This window comes from Dasypus novemcinctus, chromosome 13 (assembly GCF_030445035.2).
Source record: "Dasypus novemcinctus isolate mDasNov1 chromosome 13, mDasNov1.1.hap2, whole genome shotgun sequence".
NCBI lineage: Eukaryota > Metazoa > Chordata > Mammalia > Cingulata > Dasypodidae > Dasypus > Dasypus novemcinctus.
Window position 1 is genome coordinate 25171997 of NC_080685.1, and position 21234 is coordinate 25193230.

Genomic DNA, 21234 nt, shown 5'->3' on the forward strand with positions numbered 1-21234 from the left:
TAAAGAAGTATGCATTTTGTTGTTGTTTAGAAAAACTGATTATTCTATTACTAGAGCACATTTAATTTAAAAAAAAAAGGTGGAGTGGGAGTTCCATAGGTGCCCTTGAGAACCCAAGGTAATAGGATATTTAGTGGGATTTACTCTGTTGCCCCAGAATTGAGATCATCTCAAAGTGAAGACAAGATGTACTGCATAAACGCTTTTTCTGAAGAGAGCTAACTGGAGCCAGAACTCTCCAAACTCTTATGAGGAGGTGACATAATCAATCCTATCTCCACCAACTCCCACCCCTCACCCCCATCACAGTATGTATAAAGAGATGACTGGAAGTGCCAGGAAGAGTTGTCATTATTGGCGTTATGGGATATACCCTATATGTGGCAAGAGGTAGTCATTCCCCTTGCCAAGCAGAAAAGAGGGAAGTGCTTTCCCTACATCCAAAACTAAAGATGGGGGGATTTCAAGAGAGACACTAGGTAGCGATTGGTGGCACCAGCAAGAAAGGGAGATTGACATTTCATTCCCTGGATGGATACTTCCCGAGCTGCAGAACTTGCAGATCCACTCTGGACAGTTTGAAGTGAAGAATGGTGTTTAACCGGTACACACATGACCATGCATTTCAGTCTCTTGGCTAGAGATTTCTGAAGGTGAAAGGCCCACTGGAGCAGCCTGTGCCACGAGGGCTGGTGAGGTTTGCCTAGGAAGAAAATGTAGCCAACCCCCCAACCCTTTCCAGTCCAACTCCTCCAAAGAACCTCAGGTTCTCAGGAAGGGCAGGAACAGTGTGGCTGCCAGGCAACCACTGCCAGGACATCCCATCTGAATTTGGGTTGGGGGAAAGGGAACAGGCTCCACCAACTGAGGAGGTACATCAACTACCAAAACTTTAGAGCGGAGAGGAACTCTACCCAAAAGCCACAAACATTCTCTGCTCAGAAACCACCAGACCAAACCAGAACAAGATCAACTTCCAATTGGCCACAGCTGATCCCATCAAATAGAGAAACACTTGACCTTTTCCCCTTCCTTTGTCTGCTCCTCCACTGGAGGAGCTGAAGCTCAGAAGAGGAAGAGAAGAGAGAGAGAGCTTTAAATACTCTATACGTTTAGAAATTTAAAGCTGAGCTGGACTGTTTTTATTTTTATTTTTTATTAGAGAAAGTGCAAGCTTACAAAACAATCATGCATAACGTGTAGAATTCCCATACATCACCCTTCTACCAACACCTTACATTGTTGTGGAACATTTGTTACAGATTATGAAAGAATTATGGGGAAGTGGATTTGGCCCAACGGATAGGGCATCTGCCTACCGCATGGGAGGTCCAAGGTTCAAACCCAGGGCCTCCTGACCCATGTGATGAGCTGGCCCAAGTGCAGTGCTGAAGCGTGCAAGGACTGCTGTGCCACACAGGGGTGTGCCATGCAGGGGTGTCCCCCGCGTAGGGGAGCCCCATGTGCAAGGAGTGCACCCCGTGAGGAGAGCCACCCAGCACGAAAGAAAGTGCAGCCTGCCCAGGAATGACACTGCACACATGGAGAGCTAACACAATAAGATGACACAGCAAAACAAGACACAGATTCCAGGTGCTGCTGAAAATACAAGCGAAAAAATTTAAAAAAAAGAATACAAGTGGACACAGATCACACAGCGAATGGACACAGAAAGCAGACAACTGGGCTGGGGGTGGGGGAAAGGAAAAGAAATTTTAAAAAAAAGAATATGATCAGACTATTACCACTAACTATGGTCCATAGTGTACACTTGGTATATTTTTTCTATACACCCCCTATTATTAACACCATGTATTAGTATTGTACATTTGTTATAGTTCATGAGAATATCCATATTTGTACTGTTAACCTCAGTCTATCTTCCACGACATGGTTCACTGTGTTATACAGTCCCATGCCTTGTACATTTTATCCAAAGGGTGCACTCAGTGCTTTCACTTTCATTACAGAGTTGTGCAATCATCGCCCCACTAAAACTTTGAACATTTTCCTTAGTTCAAAAGAAAAAATCACATACCCTCCTATCATCGATCCTTAGCAATAATATAGTACCTTCTTTAAAAATGATGCAAGAATATTACAATATTATTGCTGACTACAGTGGACTAAGTTTTAATAACTAAAACTGATCACTTATGGGATGTACCTGATTTGTCATTAAGAGATGGGAATGACAGAGCCAGTTAACAGTAGTGACTTGAAAAGTATAAAACAATTTTATGTTTATACCCAGTCAGTTGAGGTGCCACAACAAATTAGTTACAATCAGTACTCTTGGAATGTGAAATCCTAGAGAGCGATTTGGACTTAAACACAGAGCCGGGATAGTTAAGACCATTTTACCTAGATTTCACAGGGCAAGGAAGCTCCATGTGACCTGTGGGTTACACATATTTGCTTGCGTATTGCCTTAGAATAACTCTCCAGCTATTTTATGCATATGTTTGTCAGTCATCATTACCAACTTCATCAGTTTTGTGTTTATTAAATATATATTGCTGATTTTTCCAACTATGTTCCCTCTTTGGTTTCCACACAGTGTTATTAACACAGAGAAACGGATGTGGCTCAACCAATTGGGCTCCCATCTATCATATAGGAGGTCCAGGTTTGATGCCCAGGGCCTCCTGGTGAGCGCCAGCTGGCCCATGCAGCCAGCTGGCCCATGCAGCAAGCTGGCCCATGTGGAGTGCCGGCCCACACTGGAATGCCGCCCAGTGTGGGAAAGCCGCCCCGCGCAGGAGTGCCAGCTAACAAAGTTGGTGCAGCAAGATGACGCAACAAGAGACACAGAGAGAAAATAAGAAAACATAGCAGAACAGGCAGCTGAGGTGGTGTAAGAGAGTAATCGCCTCTCTCCCACTCCAGAAGGTCCCAGGATCGGTTCCCAGAGCCGCCTAATGAGAATACAGACAGACACAGAAGAACACACAGTGAATGGATAGAGAGAGCAGACAATGGGGGGGAATGGGGGAAGGGGAAATAAACCTTAAAAAAGAAAAAAGAAAACTAAGCTTGTTTTATATTCTTTTGTCTAGGAGTAAAACAAATCTGAAGATACACCTGAGGAGATAGCTGGAAAAGGGTAAAGAGACACGTGTCCCCATGGAGGAGTCAAGCCTGTCTAGCACTGTTGATGTGGACAAAGGCTTTGCCATTGCCTTCGTTGTGCTTCTGTTTCTGTTCCTAATAGTGATGATTTTTCGATGCGCCAAGTTGGTGAAGAATCCCTATGAGGCAAGTTCCACAGCCACAGAACCGTCTCTGAGCTGAACTATGACAACAGCCTAGTAGATAGTCCCTCCCAAAAGATTTGAAATCTCTTTTACAGACATTTATAATCCAGACATTGAGTTATTTCACCTCCTTGTTTCTCAGCCTTCTCATTTTTGCTTTCTTAATGGGCACATGAGAAGGAGTTGAGAACCAGGAGAGATGAAACACAAGCCACTTTGGATTGTTTCTATGCAGGGAACTGGTCATCAAAGTGGAAGAGCGATAGGTTGAACTTAATTGATTAAAATGAAGACATAGGTTTCAATTCTCCAGGACTGAATGTCCTTAGGAGGACAGTTGGTTGTAGTTTTATGATGTAGTAATGTAACATAATGTTATGATTCTTGCCAAGGCCCCCTAAAAATAGAAGCCCAACTAGAGACAGACTTGAATGGTCCCTTTAGTTATGCAAATTTAAGGCTGACAGGCACCCACAGTCCTGTGATAAAAGTCTAATTTGTTGTTTTTTTAACGCTCTGACTTAGAGGTACCCTTTTAGCTTTGCTTTTTAAAATAAGACATTTCGAAGGAGGGGGTGGGAATCAACTTTGAGACATACTAACACTTATTTGACAAGATAGCAACAAAAATCTAAAAATGGAGTGTATGTCTTAAATGTAAATGGCATTGAAGGGCAAACCATAGTATCAAGAAAAATAAGAAAAACAGTGAACAGAAGATACAGTATGTCTAAACATCTTGAAATTTTAATGTAAATCATAAAGGTAAAAACTGAAAAATTATACCCAGTTTTTGCTAGGGATAAAGTGTACCTTTTCCTGCTTCCCCCAAATAAAATCATAAAGCTCACTATTTCACATACTTCCAAGTTTGAGAATTTTCTTTCAGTACAAAGCAATAGCTACATACATATAAAATGCTTATTATTAATGCAATAATTTCCCTGGCTCTTACAACCTGCAGTGCACATGCCTTCCAAGACTACAGTTTGGGTCAAGTATATACACAAACTAAAAAGAAAAACAAACAAGTTTTTTTTGTGTTTTTTTTTTAAGATTTTATTTATTTCTCCCCACCCCCTTGCTGATTTTCACTTGCTGTGTCTGTTCACCTTCCTTGTTCCTTCTGATGTGGGAGTGAGGTGCCTAATCACTTGAGCTGCCTCAGCTCCCTACTTTGTTGTGTCTCTCATTATGTTTTTCTCTCCATCATCTTGTTGTGCCAGCTTGCCATGCCTGCCCGTCACATCAGCTCACTGTCTTCTTTAGGAGGCACCAGGAACCCTGCTCCCTGTTTTGTTGCATCTCTCATTATATTTTTCTTCTTGTGTCTCTTGTTGTGTCAGCTTGTTGTGCCTGCCCATTGTGCCTGCTTGCTGTCTTCTTTAGGAGGCACTGGGATCTGAAGCAATGACCTTCTTTCTATGTGGTAGGTGGGAGCCCAGTCACCTGAGTCACATCTGCTTCCCCCAAACAAGTCTTTTAGTGTGTGAAGTTTTACAAAATCTGCTGCTGTTCTCAGAGCTCTGTGGGGGGGGGGGGCAATTTGCCTTAGGCAAGTCCCCTATTCTCTCTCAATCCAAACTTTCTCATCTACAAAATAACAGTACCAAAACTCAGAATTATTTAAATGATTCACAGTTGTCACTGCTGCTGGTGTTTGCTAAATCATCATCATCATCACCATCATCAACCCAAGGGCCTTTTAAAAGAAAAGGGAGGGGGGTGATGGGTATATGGGGACATCATATTTTTTTAATGTAATATTAAAAAAATAAAGAAAAAAAAATGGAATTGAAAGGTGGGGCATCACTTGGACTTGTGCAGGAACCTGGACCAGCAAGCAGTCACTTCAGAGAAGATGTGTATGCATGGGTCCATGCTGAACCAGGCTATAACAACAATTCCACTTGGTAAAGAAACACAACTCTAGCCTTGCACTGTTAGCAGAGAATTGATCATTGTTTCTGTTCCTGATTCCTAGAAGCAAGATTGTCCTGTTCTATATAAGATTCTGGGATCTCTGAAAATGGAGGCAGAGAAATCAAAGCCATCCAAGGGAGACACAAGCTTTGCCTTCACTGGTACAGAAGGTGTTATATTGGTTCATACAAAAAAAAGTGAGAGATGATTTGTACCTTGATTTGATGAAAAGAAACTCAGGGCAAGGAGCAGGTCTGGGTAAAATGACAGCAGATTAAAACTGATGTCAGTACTTGAGGGCTACAGTGTGTTCCCTCCAGAAATTAATTTTCCCCACCCCTTAAAATAAACTGCAAGACAAACACATGATTACCCTGAGCATCAGTATGCAGTCACCAAGGAGTCACTGATGTGACTGTTTATATGATCTTTTTTCCAGTGAACTGAGAAAAATAAATCCATCAGTCAGTAGCGGATAATCTGTGGAAGAAAAGAAAGGAGTACACCAAGGCAAACGTGTACGGGACCAATCCACCTGCTATTTCGGAGACAGGCATCTTAGCCACTGGACAGTAAAGTCTTTCCAGTCCCAGTAGCTGGGTGGTTCTTGGTGTGGAAATTCAGGGAGTTCCAGCCCACAGACCTTGAGTCTGTCCGGCTGTATTGGTCACATTGTCTGTTATTCTGATGTCCTTAGACATTCCTTTTACCCCCTCTAAACTGGCAGTTTACAGGTCCAATTTGACTACAGAGAAGTTTTATCGGGCCAGAACCCTTCCAGTGTTAACCTACGAAGTAAAAAGGGTTGTACATTTGTATGTTGAATCAACATTTCAAAATTGTTATTTTAAAAGTAATACATGGGAAACGGACTTTGGCCCAGTGGTTGGGGCGTCCGTCTACCACATGGGAGGTCCGCGGTTCAAGCCCCGGGCCTCCTTGACCACGTGGAGCTGGCCCATGCGCAGTGCTGATGCGCGCAAGGAGTGCCATGCCACACAGGGGTGTCCCCCGCGTAGGGGAGCCCCACGTGCAAGGAGTGCACCCATAAGGAGAGCTGCCCAGCGCGAAGGAGGGAGCAGCCTGCCGAGGAATGGCGCCGCCCACACTTCCCGTGCCGCTGACGACAACAGAGGCGGACAAAGAAACAAGATGCAGCAAAAAGACACAGAAAACAGAGAACCAGGGGAGGGGAATTAAATAAATAAAAATAAATCTTTTTTTAAAAAAATTAAAAATAAATAAATAAAAAAATAAAAGTAATACATGCACATGGTAGAAAAAAATTCAAACATTACTTAAGGGTCAAAACACAAAAGTTCCTAGACTACTGCCTTGTTTCCCAGTCCCACTTCCCAGAAGTAACTGTTGCTGTTTGTTTGTTTTGCATGTGTGTTTATCTTTCCAGACATTTTCCTTTCCTATTTATTTTTCAAAGTTTCTTATAGTTTTTTTTTTTTTAAATCCTTTGAGGGAAAGTCTGCTCAACACTGATCATGTCACTGCAGAATCTTTATTCCTTCCTGTTATCCAATCTCCAGCTCACTTTTTGCCAGCAACAAGCATGGCCCTTGCAGTCCCCCTTGACTTTCTTCATTCTGTTTTTCATTCTTTTCCTTGTTTTCTTGAGGGCTTTTTCTTCTCATACAGGCCATGTCTTGCAAGTCAGTGTTTGGGTTCATTTTTCTTTGCATAATCCAAGGAATATAAATCATGCCAAAGGCAGTTGTCTTGCCACCACCAAAATGAGTTCTGAATCTAAATACAAAAATGACATCTGGTGTAGTCTTATACATTTTGGCTAATTTTTCCCGAATTTGACTTAGGTACTGTTGCCTTCCCAGGGTGAAGGACATCAAAATATCACTTGTTTTCACTGAAGTAGTCAGTTGGTCATGAACTTCCTGGTTCAGATAGTTAACCATATCATTCATGACAGCCACTGATCCTCAGGCTGCCAAGAAAGAAAAGATACCCTTATTTTTAACATAATATTTGTAATAAGCTATCCATTTTCATGTTTCAAAATTCAAAAGGTAGAAAATGGTGTACACTGAAAGTTCTCATTCCCACCCCTGTCCCCAGCCTCCCAATTACCTTCTATTTTTTTAGTTCTACAATGTAACACTCATTATATCCAGGTGTGTTTCCCATTGCTGCTGTAACAAATTAACACAAACTTGGAGGCTTAAAACAACATAAATTTATCATCGTATAGTTCTGGAAATCAGAAGTCTGAAATGGGTGGACAAGGCTGGGTTCCTTCTGGAGGCACCTGGGAGGAATCCATTTCCTTGCCTTTCCAGCTTCTAGAAGCTGCCTATATTCCTTGGCCTGTGATCCCCCCTCGCATCACCCCACCCTCTGCTTCTATCAGCAGTTCTCCTTCTCTGCTTCCAACCCTCCTGCTTCCTTTCTATAAAGATGCACCCAGGTAATCAGGATAATCTTCCATCTCATGATCTTTAATGACATTTGCAAAGTCTCCTTTGTAAGGTAACATATTCACCGGTTCCAAGGATTGGGACATGGATATCTTTGCAGGGCCATTGTTCTTATCACATGAGGATACAATCCAAAAATTGCCCAACAAATGAAGAACCAAGAAATGGAACAGATTCTCAAGAGAAAAGAAAGTCACCCACTGTGAATCTAATGATGAGCCAGATGTTGGAACTAGAATACAAGCACTTAACAGTATATATTTTAACTAATGTAAATGAAGTTTAAAAAGTGTTCAAATGAATGAAAAGATAGAAAATCTCTGTCTCTTCAGAGAACTAGACACAACCAAAAAAAAAAAAAGACCAAATTGCACTGGATGGATTTTTAATAGCCAAATGGAAAAGAATGAGGAAAAAATAAGGGAACTTGAAGATTGATTAATAGAAATTATCCAATGTAAAAAACAGAGGACAATGATTTAAAAAAAAAAAAAAGAATAGAGCCTCAGGAGCTCATCTAAATGATATAAGGGAAGCAGATGTGGCTCATGGGATTGAGCTCCCACATGGGAGGTCCAATGTTTGGTCTGGTGCCTCCTGGGGAGGACAGACAGACACCTGCATCTGCCCCAAGGAGAGCTAGATGGCCACACCCTGCAGCAATGAGCAGATGCCTAAATGTGCAGATGCTGCAAAGCTAGCAGACATCTGCAGGAAGCAGATGTGGCTCAGGCTGGCAGGCATTCCCCTCCCATGTGGGAGATCCCTGTTGGGTTCAGGTGCCTCCTGGAGAAAGGCGTGCAAACAATGAGCAGATAGACAAAGGGAACCATCTGGGGGAGAGGGAGGGAATAAATTAAAATAAAGTAAAAAAAAAAAAAACTTAAAAAAAACATATTAAACACTCCCACATACATGTTAATGGAATCTTTTTTTAACAAATCGATTTTTATTGATACATACTAATAAGGCATACAATGGATCCAAAGTGTACAGTCAATGGTATTTTGTATAATCACATAATTGTGCATTCATCACTTCAATCATTATTAGAGCATTTTCATTATTTCAATAATAATAAAAAACAGGCAAACAAGAAAATTCTTCACCTCTCAATTTCACGTTTCCCCTGCTGTACATAATTATTATTAAGCAGTTTTATTGAGATACGTTCACAGTACCATACATTCACATTCCCAACTCTGCAGCCTTCCACTTACCCTCTTAAGAAGCAACTAATGGCTGAAGCTTGGCCCCTGTGTGGTGCTAAGATGGTGGGCTCAGGGGTCTGGGGTCTAGGGTCTTGGGCGCCAAGGCTGTGGGCACAGGGAGCCGGCAGGGGGCACCTACAATCTCAGCAGCACCCGGGCCTCGGTGCAGACCCACAGCCCACTGTCTGTCGTGGAAGCAGCAGAACTTCTGGGAGACATGGCTGGACCACAGTCAGTAGGTGCTGGAAACTCTTAAGGCACTTTCAACCTTTTTTGTTGAAAATAGTTTACGGACAAGAAGAAATTGACTTGGAGATATTGCACGCCAAAGTTTAGCCATTAACGACGAGTCTGTAAGCATTTTCAAGGAAGTGAAGGAGGAATTGAAAGCCTAAATGGGGATAGTAAGGCAATGAGCAACTGTTGTCATGATATGACAAGTTGCCTAGAGGCAACAAAGGAATGGACTCAAGATTTTAGTAGTAACAACCACTAAGCTTCAAGGTGAAAGTCAGAGATTAGAGATAAGAGCACAAGTTGCAGATGCATTCTTATCCAAGTTCTAGCTGACTTCTGGTGAAATGAGTCTTCTCCGAGGTAAAAGAGAGGGACCTATCACTGAAGATTTTATCAAAGCTTTGGGAAGAGTAAAACAGATTCACAATGTTGTCAAAGTTCTCTTGCATACAAATCAACAAATTTCAGAAATTGTGGAACAGATGGCCTTGTTTCAAGCTTATGAAAGACTTTACTGATGGTCTCAAAGTGAATGCAGAACATCGACACAAGAATCATGTGATTTATCTCCAGTATTAACTCAGGCAATGGAAGCCCTGAAGGATAGACCTATCTTATACAAATACACTTTAGATCAAGATTCTTAACCTCTTTTGTTCCACAAACCACTTTGCCAGTCAGGCAAAAACCACAGACCCCTTTCTAAGTCCACTCTATACTCTGTTTTGGGTTTTTTTTAAGATTTATTTTTTATTTATTTCTCTCCCCTTGTCCCCCCCTCAGTTGTCTGCTCTCTGTGTCCATTTGCTGTGTGTTCTTCTGTGTCCACTTCTGTTCTTGTCAGCAGCACCAGTGTCTCTTTTTGTTTAATCATCTTGCTGTGTCAGCTCTCTATGTGTGCGGCGCCACTCCTGGGCACACTGCACATTTTTCACATGGGGCAGCTCTCCTTACCGGCGCACTCCTTGCACGTGGGGCTCCCCTATGCAGGGGATGCCCCTGCATGGTATGGCACTCCTTGCACACATCAGCACTGCACATGGGCCAGCTCACCACACAGGTCAGGAGGCCCTGGGTTTGAACGCTGGACCTCCCATGTGGTAGGCGGATGCTCTATCAATTGAGCCAAATCTGCTTCCCAATACTGTGTATTATTTAATAAATATATCACACCCGCATCATGTGCCCACAAGAATAATGTTTTTTTGAATTTCATTTCAAGCTCATGGACCCCTTGTTAAGAACCCCTGCTTTTAGATGAATGTGGAATGGCCAGAGGTACAGTTGTTCATGAACTAATTGAAATGCACTGCCACGACTTTTGAAGTATGTGGGAGATATACTGGCTTGCGTCCACCACGCTACTGCTTCTGAGAAGGAAAACCTTGAAGTTCTCTAAAATCATGTAGCTACACAAGATATTGAAGAAAACACTCAGGAAGTTGTGGAGCATATTACTGAGAGTGTGCATGCCTCTAAAGGTTCAAATGAACAAGTAATAGTTGCTAAACTTGGGGCAACTATTTTATATAAAATGTATTATATAAAATTTCTATCTTGAATTCTACCACTGTACAATTAGTGGTATTGTTGAAAATAGTGCAACTACATAGTTGGCTACAATTAAAGAAATGCTTTTGCTAAGCCAAAAAATACTCTTCATTAGTAAAGAATGAACAAGGTTGAATTCCCTCCACCTGATCTTGGACCAAGTTCGGCATTAAATCAGACACTCACATTGTTGGGTGAAGTTTTGGCATCTCATGATTCTTCAGTCGTGCCTTTAGATGCTCATAAAACTGACTTTGTGCAGGTTTTATCCTGTGTCCTAGACCCTCTCCTTCAGATGCGCACTGTCTCAGCCAGCAATTTAGGCTAACTCACTCTGTAGGATGAAGACAACATTAGCTCTGTTTGAATTCGCTGGCAGGCGTCTGGAAATGCTATTGTTTCAGAGTATTGTGGAATGTATAACATTTTTTAGTTAGTTGTCAACACTTAAAACATAGGAGCTTTCAGACACAAACATGGATTTTTAAATTTACTTGAAAAAAACCTGGAAGATCTGGCAACACTGTACCACACAGGACAAAAATTAACTGGAGCAGAATAAGCAGCTCCCTCTTACAGGCCAGATGTGCTTCCCAGGTGATCACAGTCCCCACCTGTGCCACTCGGCTCCTCTACGTTACTTGAGGGGTGTCCACAAGCCTTAGAGTTTCCAATTCTGGTAACTTCTTTTTTCTGATTCTGAGAGCACTCAACAACCTCCAGATTATGATCTAATTCCTGTAAATATCTCGGCAAGTAAAGGATGCCCTGATCATTTCGCATTTCAAGGTTTTAGCCCCTATGTCATGACATCTCATGATGAATTTTTTTTTTAAACTTATTTTTTTAATTTATTTCTCTCCCCTTCCCCCCACCTCCGGCCCCAGTTGTCTGTTCTCTGTGTCCATTCACTGTGTGTTCTTTTATGTCTGCTTCTATTCTTGTCAGCGGCACTGGGAATCTGTGTCTCTTTTTGTTGCGTCATCTTGCTGCATCAGCTCTCCGTGTGTGTGGCACCACTCCTGGGCAGGCTGAACTTTCTTTCGTGATGGGCAGCTCTCCTTACAGGGCTCACTCCTAGGCATGGGGCTCCCCTACACGGGGGACACCCCTGCATGGCAGGGCACTCCTTGCGCACATGAGCACTGCCGGTGGGCCAGCTCTGCACGGGTCAAGGAGGCCCTGGGTTTGAACCGCAGACCTCCCGTGTGGTAGGCAGATGCTCTATCCATTGATTCAAGTCCACTTCCCTCATGATGAATTATTAAGTAGAACTTATTTGTAGTTGGAAATTCACATATAGCAATGGATATAGAAGAGAATGTGCTGTGCACACCAAAATGAGCATTCCAATTGGTGTGCCTGTTATTTATCATTTTATATCAATAAATTGGCAATAAACTGTCTACCGTAAAAATTTGTAAATTTTAATAATGTGAATAATTTATGACAGAAGTTCATCTTCAGGTCTTAAAAGCAGAGAAACAGAGTTTGGCTCCTAATTTTTGAGGCCCTGTCCTATAGAAAAAATTGGACAGTTCAAACCTGCCTTTCCTATACTGCTTCTCAAACTTTAACACACAGACAAATCACCTGGTAAGCTTATTAAATGCAGGTTCTGATTTAGTACATCTTGAGCAGGGCTGGAGATTTAAAATTTCTAACAAGCTCCCTCCCTGCATGTTAAGCAAAGGCTCTGAAGACAATTCCTGTGTCCCTCTGCTGATTTCTACAGTCTGATCAGGGCAATGAAGAAATCAGACTAAAATTGATGCTCCAAACAACTCCTCTTTCTCTTCAACAATCCCCATTCCCACTTTCTCCCATCTTCCCACACAAAGACACTGGAAAACTGAAAGAATCTAACCTAATGGAATTATATAACTCAACCACAGCAGAGCAAAGATTACCCTTCATTCATCATACATTAAGGAGCACCGTGTGTGTGGCAAGGTGCCAGGTGCTAGGAGAAACAAAAATAACTAAGACAGGCTCTCATCCTTGAGAGGATCACATGGGCAGAGGACACAAAGTCATACAAAGGTAAGTCAACAAGTGGAGTGAACTAAGGTAATGGAAGCATAGAGGCAAGAGTTAATTCTGCAGGGGTGGAGGGTGGTCTAGGGCAGTTATTCTTAAACTCTGGTCCCAGGACCAGAAGCATAGGCATCACCTGGGAAAACGTTAGCCATGAAAAATTTTTGGAGCCCACACAGACCTAGTGAATCAGAAACTCTAGGAAGTGGGGGCAGCAATTTTGGGGTTTAACAAGCCCTCCAAGTGATACTGGTTCACACTGAAGTTTGACAACCGCTGGTCTAGGAAAATTTCACAGAAGACATTGGAGTTGGACCTTAGAGAATTAATATTTCACTAGACCAAGAAAGGAAAGGAACATTGCAGAAGATAGAGCATGAAGAGCAAAGTATGGAGATGTAAAAGTGAAATGCATAAATATGTCAGGGAAATAGCATTATCAGGAGTGGTAAAGGAAGGGATGAGGAAATATAGCTGGAGATATGGGTTGGGGCCAAATTATGAAGCGTCTCAAATTTTATACTGTGGAGTTTGAACCTCACTTTATAGGTATAAGGGAAAAAAAAAAACAGAAAGTTTTAAAGCAGAGGAATGACATGATCAGAAATGAGTTTTAGAACAACATGTAGGCTTGATCTACAATAAAACCTGCCAATTAGGAGGCTACTGAAATTGACTTGGCAAGAAATAAGAGCTAAAGAGAGGCAGAATAAGATGGAGAGGAGAGGAAAGATATAATAAACATTTCCAACTAGGATAAATAAGTCATATTGAACAATGGCTCAAGCTAGATATTTGCTAGTGGAGTATAGGATAAATGAAGATGGAATGCCCTTTCCCTGAGCCCGAGGTCCTGGAATGAGGATGGGTTGGTCTGACCAGCCCCCTGGCCCTCATAAACAGGGGATTTGGATGTAAGTATCCAAAAAACACCTGCAATAATAATCAGGAGGTCTGGTAATTATTGTTAACTAGTAACTCTTGAGTCCCACTGTTTGTAATCTTATAAAAGCTGACAGTATCTGTTAAGTGGTGTGGAGCACGGTGTGGAGCAGAGCCTCCCACCCAGCCACCACCAGAACCTGTAAGTAGGCTGAGCACCTCCTGGCCTGCCGCCACCGGGTTGTGTGTATGAGTAAGAAATAAAGGCATGACCATCACACTGGGCTCCTGTGTGGTTTCTCTGGAATATCAGATTAGTTGGTGAAGCCTGACTGCCTACATTACAATTGGCATCCAGCAAGTCAGGGTCTCTACCTGTGTTATAGGAGTGGAAATTGTTACCTTTTTGAAGAGTAATTTGATAGCAGATTCTACTAAAATGAAAAATGTGCTCTTTATTTTTTTTCTTTCACCCATTTTTTTAATTTACAGTTTGGGTTCAATGCAAATAATTCCAAAACATGAGAAGTTACTATGAATCAAAGCATAAATACAAAAACACAATATACAATTCAAAACAGATGTACAGCATTCAGATATGAAGCAAAAGGGAGCGTTCTTTCATACAGCAGGTTGAGATCTGTTGGATTGAATTGTTCTGGTGCAGGATTCTAGAGATGGGGAAAAAAGATTAGCTATCAAGACTACTGTGGCCATGAGAACAAGCAACATGGTGGCAGGATAAGGAGCTCCTGGAGCTAGCTTGTGCTACAGGGCAATCAGTAATCGCCCAGAGCTACCTAAAACACCTGTTTTGAGCATCCTGCAACATTCTTGAAAGAATGGAAAGAGGAGACTGCTTATCCGCAGAAAAGATTAGTAAGTAGAGCACTCCACACCACGGAGGCCAGTTCCCATCCTCCCAGAGGCTTAAGCCACCTCGGGAGCTGTTCCACTGCTGGAATTGGACATTCCACTTCCCAAAAACGGGGGAGGAAGAGATGGTTGGGCACCCTACTGATTAGTAAACTCAGCTGGCTAAAGTATAGTCCTAAGAACAGCTAAAGTTTGAACCTGTCCAAGTCAAAGAGGCTGGGAGCTGCCATTTTAACTCTGTCCCTGGCATGAGGGGAATCGGGGTTGACAGAAAATCACAGTCCTGGTAGGGACCAGCTTTTTTCCATCCAGATCAGATTGCAGCTCTAGCCTAAGCCCCAGTCCCACCTCTGGCAGGGTGAACCTGGAGAGACCTGTACCAGCCTCTCTGGGAAAATACAGGCCACACCACAGAGGCTGGTGATCATTCTTCTCTGGCAGCGCATACACAAAACCTGGTGGTGGCAGTAAATTCAGCGGGTTGAAGTATAACCCTAAGAACAACTAAAGTTCAAAACTGTCTGGGTCAGAAAGAGGACAGTAACCGCCATTTTGACTCTGTTCCTTGCATAAGAGGAAGGCGGGCTGATTGAAAATCACAGTAACAGTACAGACCCACTTCTTTCACCCAGATTGGCCTGCAGCCCTAGCCTAGGCTTCAGCCCCACCTCTAGCAGGGAGGAGGCTGCCAGGTACATTCAGCTGGCACAGACTGAATAGTAGGAAGTCTACTGGGGTAACTGCGGTCATTTTGGACCCGCATGCCATAGACTGCTGCCCACACCTGCAGCTCCATTCCAGTCCCAGGCAAGGGAGGAAGGGGTGTGAAGCTTCATCAGTCTCTCTGGGCAACAGGAGTTTAGGGTTGCATGACTTTGGTTATTACACATAGCTGTGGTTCTGTTCCAACCGCTGGCAAAGGAGAAAGTTGGGAGAAGCTTTATCTGTTCCTTGGGTAAAGCAGGCAGCTTGAGCCTCCACAGCTTTTAGCACCAACTACATCCTTGGCTCCCACTACACAACCAGCAAGGGAGAAAGGGAAAGAAAGTCCTAAACTAAAGAGAGAAACTGCACCCAGAACAAATACACCTAGTAAGCCACATGCCAAGACACCAACAAAAAATTACAATCCACACCAGGAAATGAGAAAATATGGTCCAGTTTAAAGGAACGAGATAAGCCTCCAGATGACTAAAGGAGTTGAGACAACTAACCATAGATATTCAAACAAATCTCCTTAATCAATTCAATGAGATGGCTAAAGTTAAAGATATTAAGAAGACATCAGATGAATACAAAGAAGAATTTGAAAGCACATATAGAAAAATAGCAGATCTTATGGGAATGAAAGTCACAATAAATGAAATTAAAAATACACTGGAATTAGGAAGTAGCTGTGGCTCAGTCAGTTGGGCTCCCATCTACCATATAGGAGGCCCTGGGTTCACATCCTGGGGCCTCCTTGTGAAGGCAAGCTGGCCCATATGCCACGGAGAGCTGACAGCCCATGCGCCATGGGGAGTAGATGCAGCAAGATGACACAACAAAGGGAGACAAGCAGACACAGAAAAAACACACAGCGAATGGACACAGAGAACAGACAGCAAAAAACAAAATGCAAGGTGGGGGATTAAATAAATAAATCTTTAAAAAAAAATACACTGGAACCATAAAACAACAGATTTGAGAAGGCAGAAGAAAGAACTGGTAAGCTTGGAGAAATGGCCTCTGAAAGTAAACATGCAAAAGAATTGATGAAGAAAAGAATGGAAAGAATTGAACAAGGTCTCAGGGAACTAAATGACAAGAGATGGGCAAACATACATGTCATGGGTGTCCCAGAAGGAGAAGAGAAGGGAAAAGGGGCAGAAGCAATATCTGAAGAAATAATGGTAGAAAATTTCCCAACACCAGTGAAGGACATGGATATCCATGTCCAAGAAGCACCACATACTCCCATCCAAATAAATCTGAATAGACCAAATCTGACAAACATATTTAATCAGAATGTCAAATGCCAAAGACAAAGAGAGAATTCTGAGAGCAGCAAGAGAAAAGCAATGCATAACATTTAAGAGACACTCAACGAGATTAAGTATGATTTCTCATCAGAAGCCATGGAGGCAAGAAGACACTGGTATGATATATTTAAGGTGCTGCAAAAGAAAAACTTCCGACCAAGAATCATATCCAGCAAGAGTCCTTCAAAAATAAGGATGAGTACAGGGAAGCAGATGTGGCTCAACTGATAGAGTGTCTGCCTACCATCTAGGAGGTCCAGGGTTTGAACCCAGGGCCTCCTGGCCTGTGTGGTGAGCTGGCCCACGCACAGTGCTGCCACGCCCAAGGAGTGCCATGCCACACAAGGGTGTCCCCCCTGTAGGGGAGCCCCATGTGCAAGGAGTGTGCCCCGCAAGGAGAGCTGCCCCATGAGAAAAAAGCACAGCCCACCCAGGGGTGGCACCACACACACGGGGGGTTGACACAGCAAGATGACGCATCAAAAAGACACAGATTCACGGTGCAACCAAGAATGCAAGCGGACACAGAACACACAGTGAATGGACACGAAAGAGCAGATGATTGGGGGGGGGGTGTCAGGAGAAGGGGAGAGAAATAAAAAATAATAATAATAAGGATGAGTACAAAGTCTTCACAGACAAAAATTGATAGAATATGTTACCAGGAGAGTGGGAGGGAGCGTGAGAGCGGGAGCCACTGGCAGGCAGTTAGTACCTGTCCTCAGGACCAGCGAGGGGACTTGACTGTTTACAGTGAGCCAGGCCGCTAGGAGCAGGGACCCCAACCCTGCAGTCACCCTGCAGTCCCAGGACTGCGTGTGCAAGCTGGACACAGGGCCCACCAAGGTTCTGCCAGCTGACTAAAAAGCATCCACACAGTTCTCCAAGAAAGACCCACATGGACCTCAGGACCGGTTGAGTGGTGACACAATCCTGCCGGAGCTGTTTTGGGAAACTACAAAGCAGGAGGTGTCTGGAGGTCGATCTGGAGAGACTGCAGCAAAATTAGTGCTTCCTCAAGGTAAAACTGTGGGTTTCTAACACTGAACTCAGAAGCTGTGGGAAGGTAAATCCCTTCCCCCTAGGCAAAGGGCTGCAGCTTTCCCTGAGAACTACCGGCCACAAGGCAGAGTTCCCAAGCCCTGTGTTCCCCTAAACACGTGAGCCCTAAGCCCGTGTTCCCTGAACCCCCGCAACCCACACATCACAGACCCACATACCCCAAGTCCACATTCTCCCGGGCCTCTGTTTCCCAAACCCAGTACTCCCAGAAATCTGGCATTGCCCTAGCCTGCTGGGTTAACTTCAGGAGTGGGAGGGTTTAGGTGTGAGGTGCAGAGGGGTCCAAGGAGTACAAGTTTAATGTTACTGAGTTTGAGGAGCATACCAGCTGACTTGGGGAGAGCCTAGGAAGAGAGGAGAGGCAAATCTGCTGAGAGAGCCTGATTTACCTAAATGCCCTGGGATAGGAAACTTGGTCTGGAGAGATCGTGGAGTCAGAAAATTAACTAGCCCCTTTGTAGCACACCTAAGGGAGAGGGACAGTAGGCTGTGCTTTGCAGGCTTACAAAAGCATATTTAGGGTTCCAAACAAGGGGTGGGTGCTAGCTCTCAAGAAATTAAGAGGCATTATTTTCTGAGGTGAGTTGGTTCACCAAGGACCCATATGATTCTCCTCCAGGAGCCCTAACAGAGCTCTCCTCCTATCCTGGGGGAGAGGGAAGTGAGGAAGGGAGAAAGGGGAAGGTCAGACTCCTAAGCAGTTTATTCAATGGCAAAGAGGATTCCTTCCTTGAGGACTTGTCTGGTCTTCCTTGTTGGCTTGTTTTCTTGTTTCTCCTTCCTCTTTATCCCCCCATGGCCCTTTTATTTCTTTTTTTTCCTTTCTCTTTCTCTTGCTTGCTTCCCCCCCCCCCCCCCTTTTCCTTTTTCCTTTTTTTTTTTTTTTCCTTCTTTTCTCTTTTTTTTTATATTAGGTGCTGCAGGCAATAATTCTTATTTGCTGTGCTTCCTTGTCCTCAATTTCCTCCTTCCTGTGTGTACTGATTTTGGCTACCAACTCTATCCCCTTTCCTTTATGCCTTTCTATCCTCCATCATTTATTGTTTCTCTTGCATTCCACCTCTTTTCATTTAGCCCCCAATATTTCTGACTTTTTATCTCTAATACCTCTATTCTATTTTCTATGTTTTAGTCACTTTTTATATTATTGTCCTTTTTTTTCTCTTTACCACTCTCTGGACCACACTGGCCTTTTAATTCATACTATATTCCTCCCCATATTCAGTTTACAATCCCATAATAGGTATTCCACTTTTTTACTGTTATAGCTCTACACAGCTTATATGGGCTCAATACCCATTCTCCTAGACCTCATATGGTTCTTCTGCTAACATCCACTATCAATACTACTATTATCTTTTCCTTTTCTCACCCCTTTTGCTGTCTCTGGCCCTAATATTTTCCTTCAAGGGAACTTAGCCAACAACAAGGAAATAGAATAAGAAGAACAAAGTGACAAAGGTAAGACTTAACATGCACACAAAAACTAATTGAACCCCGACGCGAAAAAACTAATCAACTGAATAAACCTATCAAGATACAGTGATGACCAGACAGCAACAAAAAACTACAAACCATACCAATAATCAGACCCAACCCAATGAACAAACTAAAAACCAGGAAGAGAAGTGGAACACGGAACAACTAATTAAAGCTCTCAAAACATGTATCATGGGCCAATTTAATGAAATGAAGGAAGAGATTAAGGATATTAAGAAAACACTTGGGGAGCATACAGAAGAAATTGTAATCATGCACAAAAAGATAACGGATATGATGAAGAGGAACAGCACCATCCAAGAAATAAAAAATACACTCTTAGCAAATAACAGCAGATTTGAAGAGGCAGAGGAAAGAATTAGTGATTTGGAAGACAGTACATCTGAAATCAAACAGATAGTAGAATTGATCGATAAAAAGATAGAAAAAAATCCAGCAGGGACTTAGGGATCTGAATGACCACGTAAAACATGCAGACATATGCATTATAGGCATACCAGAAGGAGAACAGAAGGAAAAGGGGACAGAAGGGGTGTTAGAGGAAATAGTGGCTGAAAATGACCCAAACCTACTGGGGGAGATACATGTATATGTCTGGGAAGCACAATGCACCCCAAATACCATAAATCCCAACAGGCCTACCCTAAGACATATACTTGTCAAATTATCCAATGCACAAGACAAAGAGAAAATAATAAAAGCAGCAAGAGAAAAGAGAACCATCACTTACAAAGGAGGCTCCATAAGATTAAGTGCTGATTTCTCATCTGACACCATAGGGGCAAGATGGCAGTGGTATGACATAGTCAAGGTACTAAAAGAAAAGCATTTCCAACCAAGAATACTCTATCTGGCAAAGCTAGTGTTCAAAAATGATGGAGAGTTCAAAATATTCACAGATAAACAGAAACTGAGAGAGTATGCCAACAAGAAACTTGCCCTTCAAGAAATACTAAAGGGAGTTCTGCAGGAGGAAAGAAAAAAACAGGAGAGACAGAGTTGGAGGAGAGTGTAAGACCAACTAAAATGACCAAAAGAGATAAAAAAAATCAAACAAAATATGACAAACACAAATCCAAAGAAAATATGGCTGATATAAGTAATTCCTTGAAAGTAATAACACTGAATGTCAATGGGTTAAACTCACCTGTTAAGAGACACAGATTGGAAGATTGGATAAGGAAATATGACCCATCTGTATGCTGTCTACAAGAAACACATCTTGGGAAGCGAATTTGGCCCAATGGATAGGGCATCCACCTACCACATGGGAGGTCCACGGTTCAAACCCCGGGCCTCCTTGACCCTTGTGGAGCTGGCCCACATGCAGTGCTGATGAGTGCAAGGAATGCCGTGCCACACAGGGGTGTCCCCTGCATAGGGGAGCCCCACGTACAAGAAGTGCACCCCGTAAGGAGAGCCACCAAGCATGAAAGAAAGTGCAGCCTGCCCAAGAATGGCGCCACATACATGGAGAGCTGACACAGCAAGATGACGTAACAAAAAGAAACACAGATTACCAGTGCCACTGATAAGGATAGAAGCGGCCACCGAGGAACACACAGCGAATGGACACAGAGAGCAGACAACTGGGGGGAGGGGGGTGAAGGGGAGAGAAGGAAGGAAGGGAGGAAGCGAGGAAGGAAGGAAGGAAGGAAGGAAGGAAGGAAGGAAGGAAGGAAGGAAGGAAGGAAGGAAGGAAGGAAGGAAGGAGGAAGGAAGGAGAAAGGAAAGAAAGGAAAGAAAGGAAGGAAGGAAGGAAGGAAGGAGAAAGGAAAGAAAGGAAAGAAAGGAAGAAAAGAAAGAAAAGGAAAGAAAGGAAGGAAGGAAGAGAAAGGAAAGAAAGGAAAGAAAGGAAAGAAAGGAAGAAAGGAAGAAAAGGAAGAAAAGGGAAGGAAGGAAGGAAGGAAGGAAGGAAAGGAAGGAAAGGAAGGAAAGGAAGGAAAGGAAGGAAAGGAAGGAAAGGAAGGAAAGGAAGGAAGGAAGGAAAGGAAGAAAAGGGAAGGAAGGAAGGAAGGAAGGAAGAAAGAAAGAAAGAAAGAAAGAAAGAAAGAAAGACATCTTAGATCCAGGGATTCAAGGAGATTGAAAGTGAATGGCTGGAAAACAATCTTACAGGCAAACAATAACCAAAAAAGTGCAGGTGTAGTTTTAGTAATATCAGACAAAATAGACTTTAAACACAAAACAACTGTGAGAGACAAGGATGAACACTACATATTAGTGAAAGGGA

General features: G+C 42.9%; 2 protein-coding genes and 1 pseudogene across 7 annotated transcripts in view; 2 read left to right on the forward strand and 1 right to left on the reverse strand.

The window, feature by feature from the left end:
- The window catches only part of ARNT (aryl hydrocarbon receptor nuclear translocator), a 179209-nt gene that overhangs the window by 135290 nt on the left and 22685 nt on the right, over positions 1-21234 (reverse strand). The gene's annotated exons all lie outside the window — the stretch shown is intronic.
- CTXND2 (cortexin domain containing 2) lies at positions 3127-9719 on the forward strand. Its single transcript, XM_058309285.2, is given in 4 exon segments — positions 3127-3258; positions 9033-9216; positions 9219-9310; positions 9312-9719. Coding segments are annotated over 4 exon segments (816 nt in total).
- On the forward strand, positions 10341-11060 carry LOC139436201 (conserved oligomeric Golgi complex subunit 6 pseudogene; annotated as a pseudogene).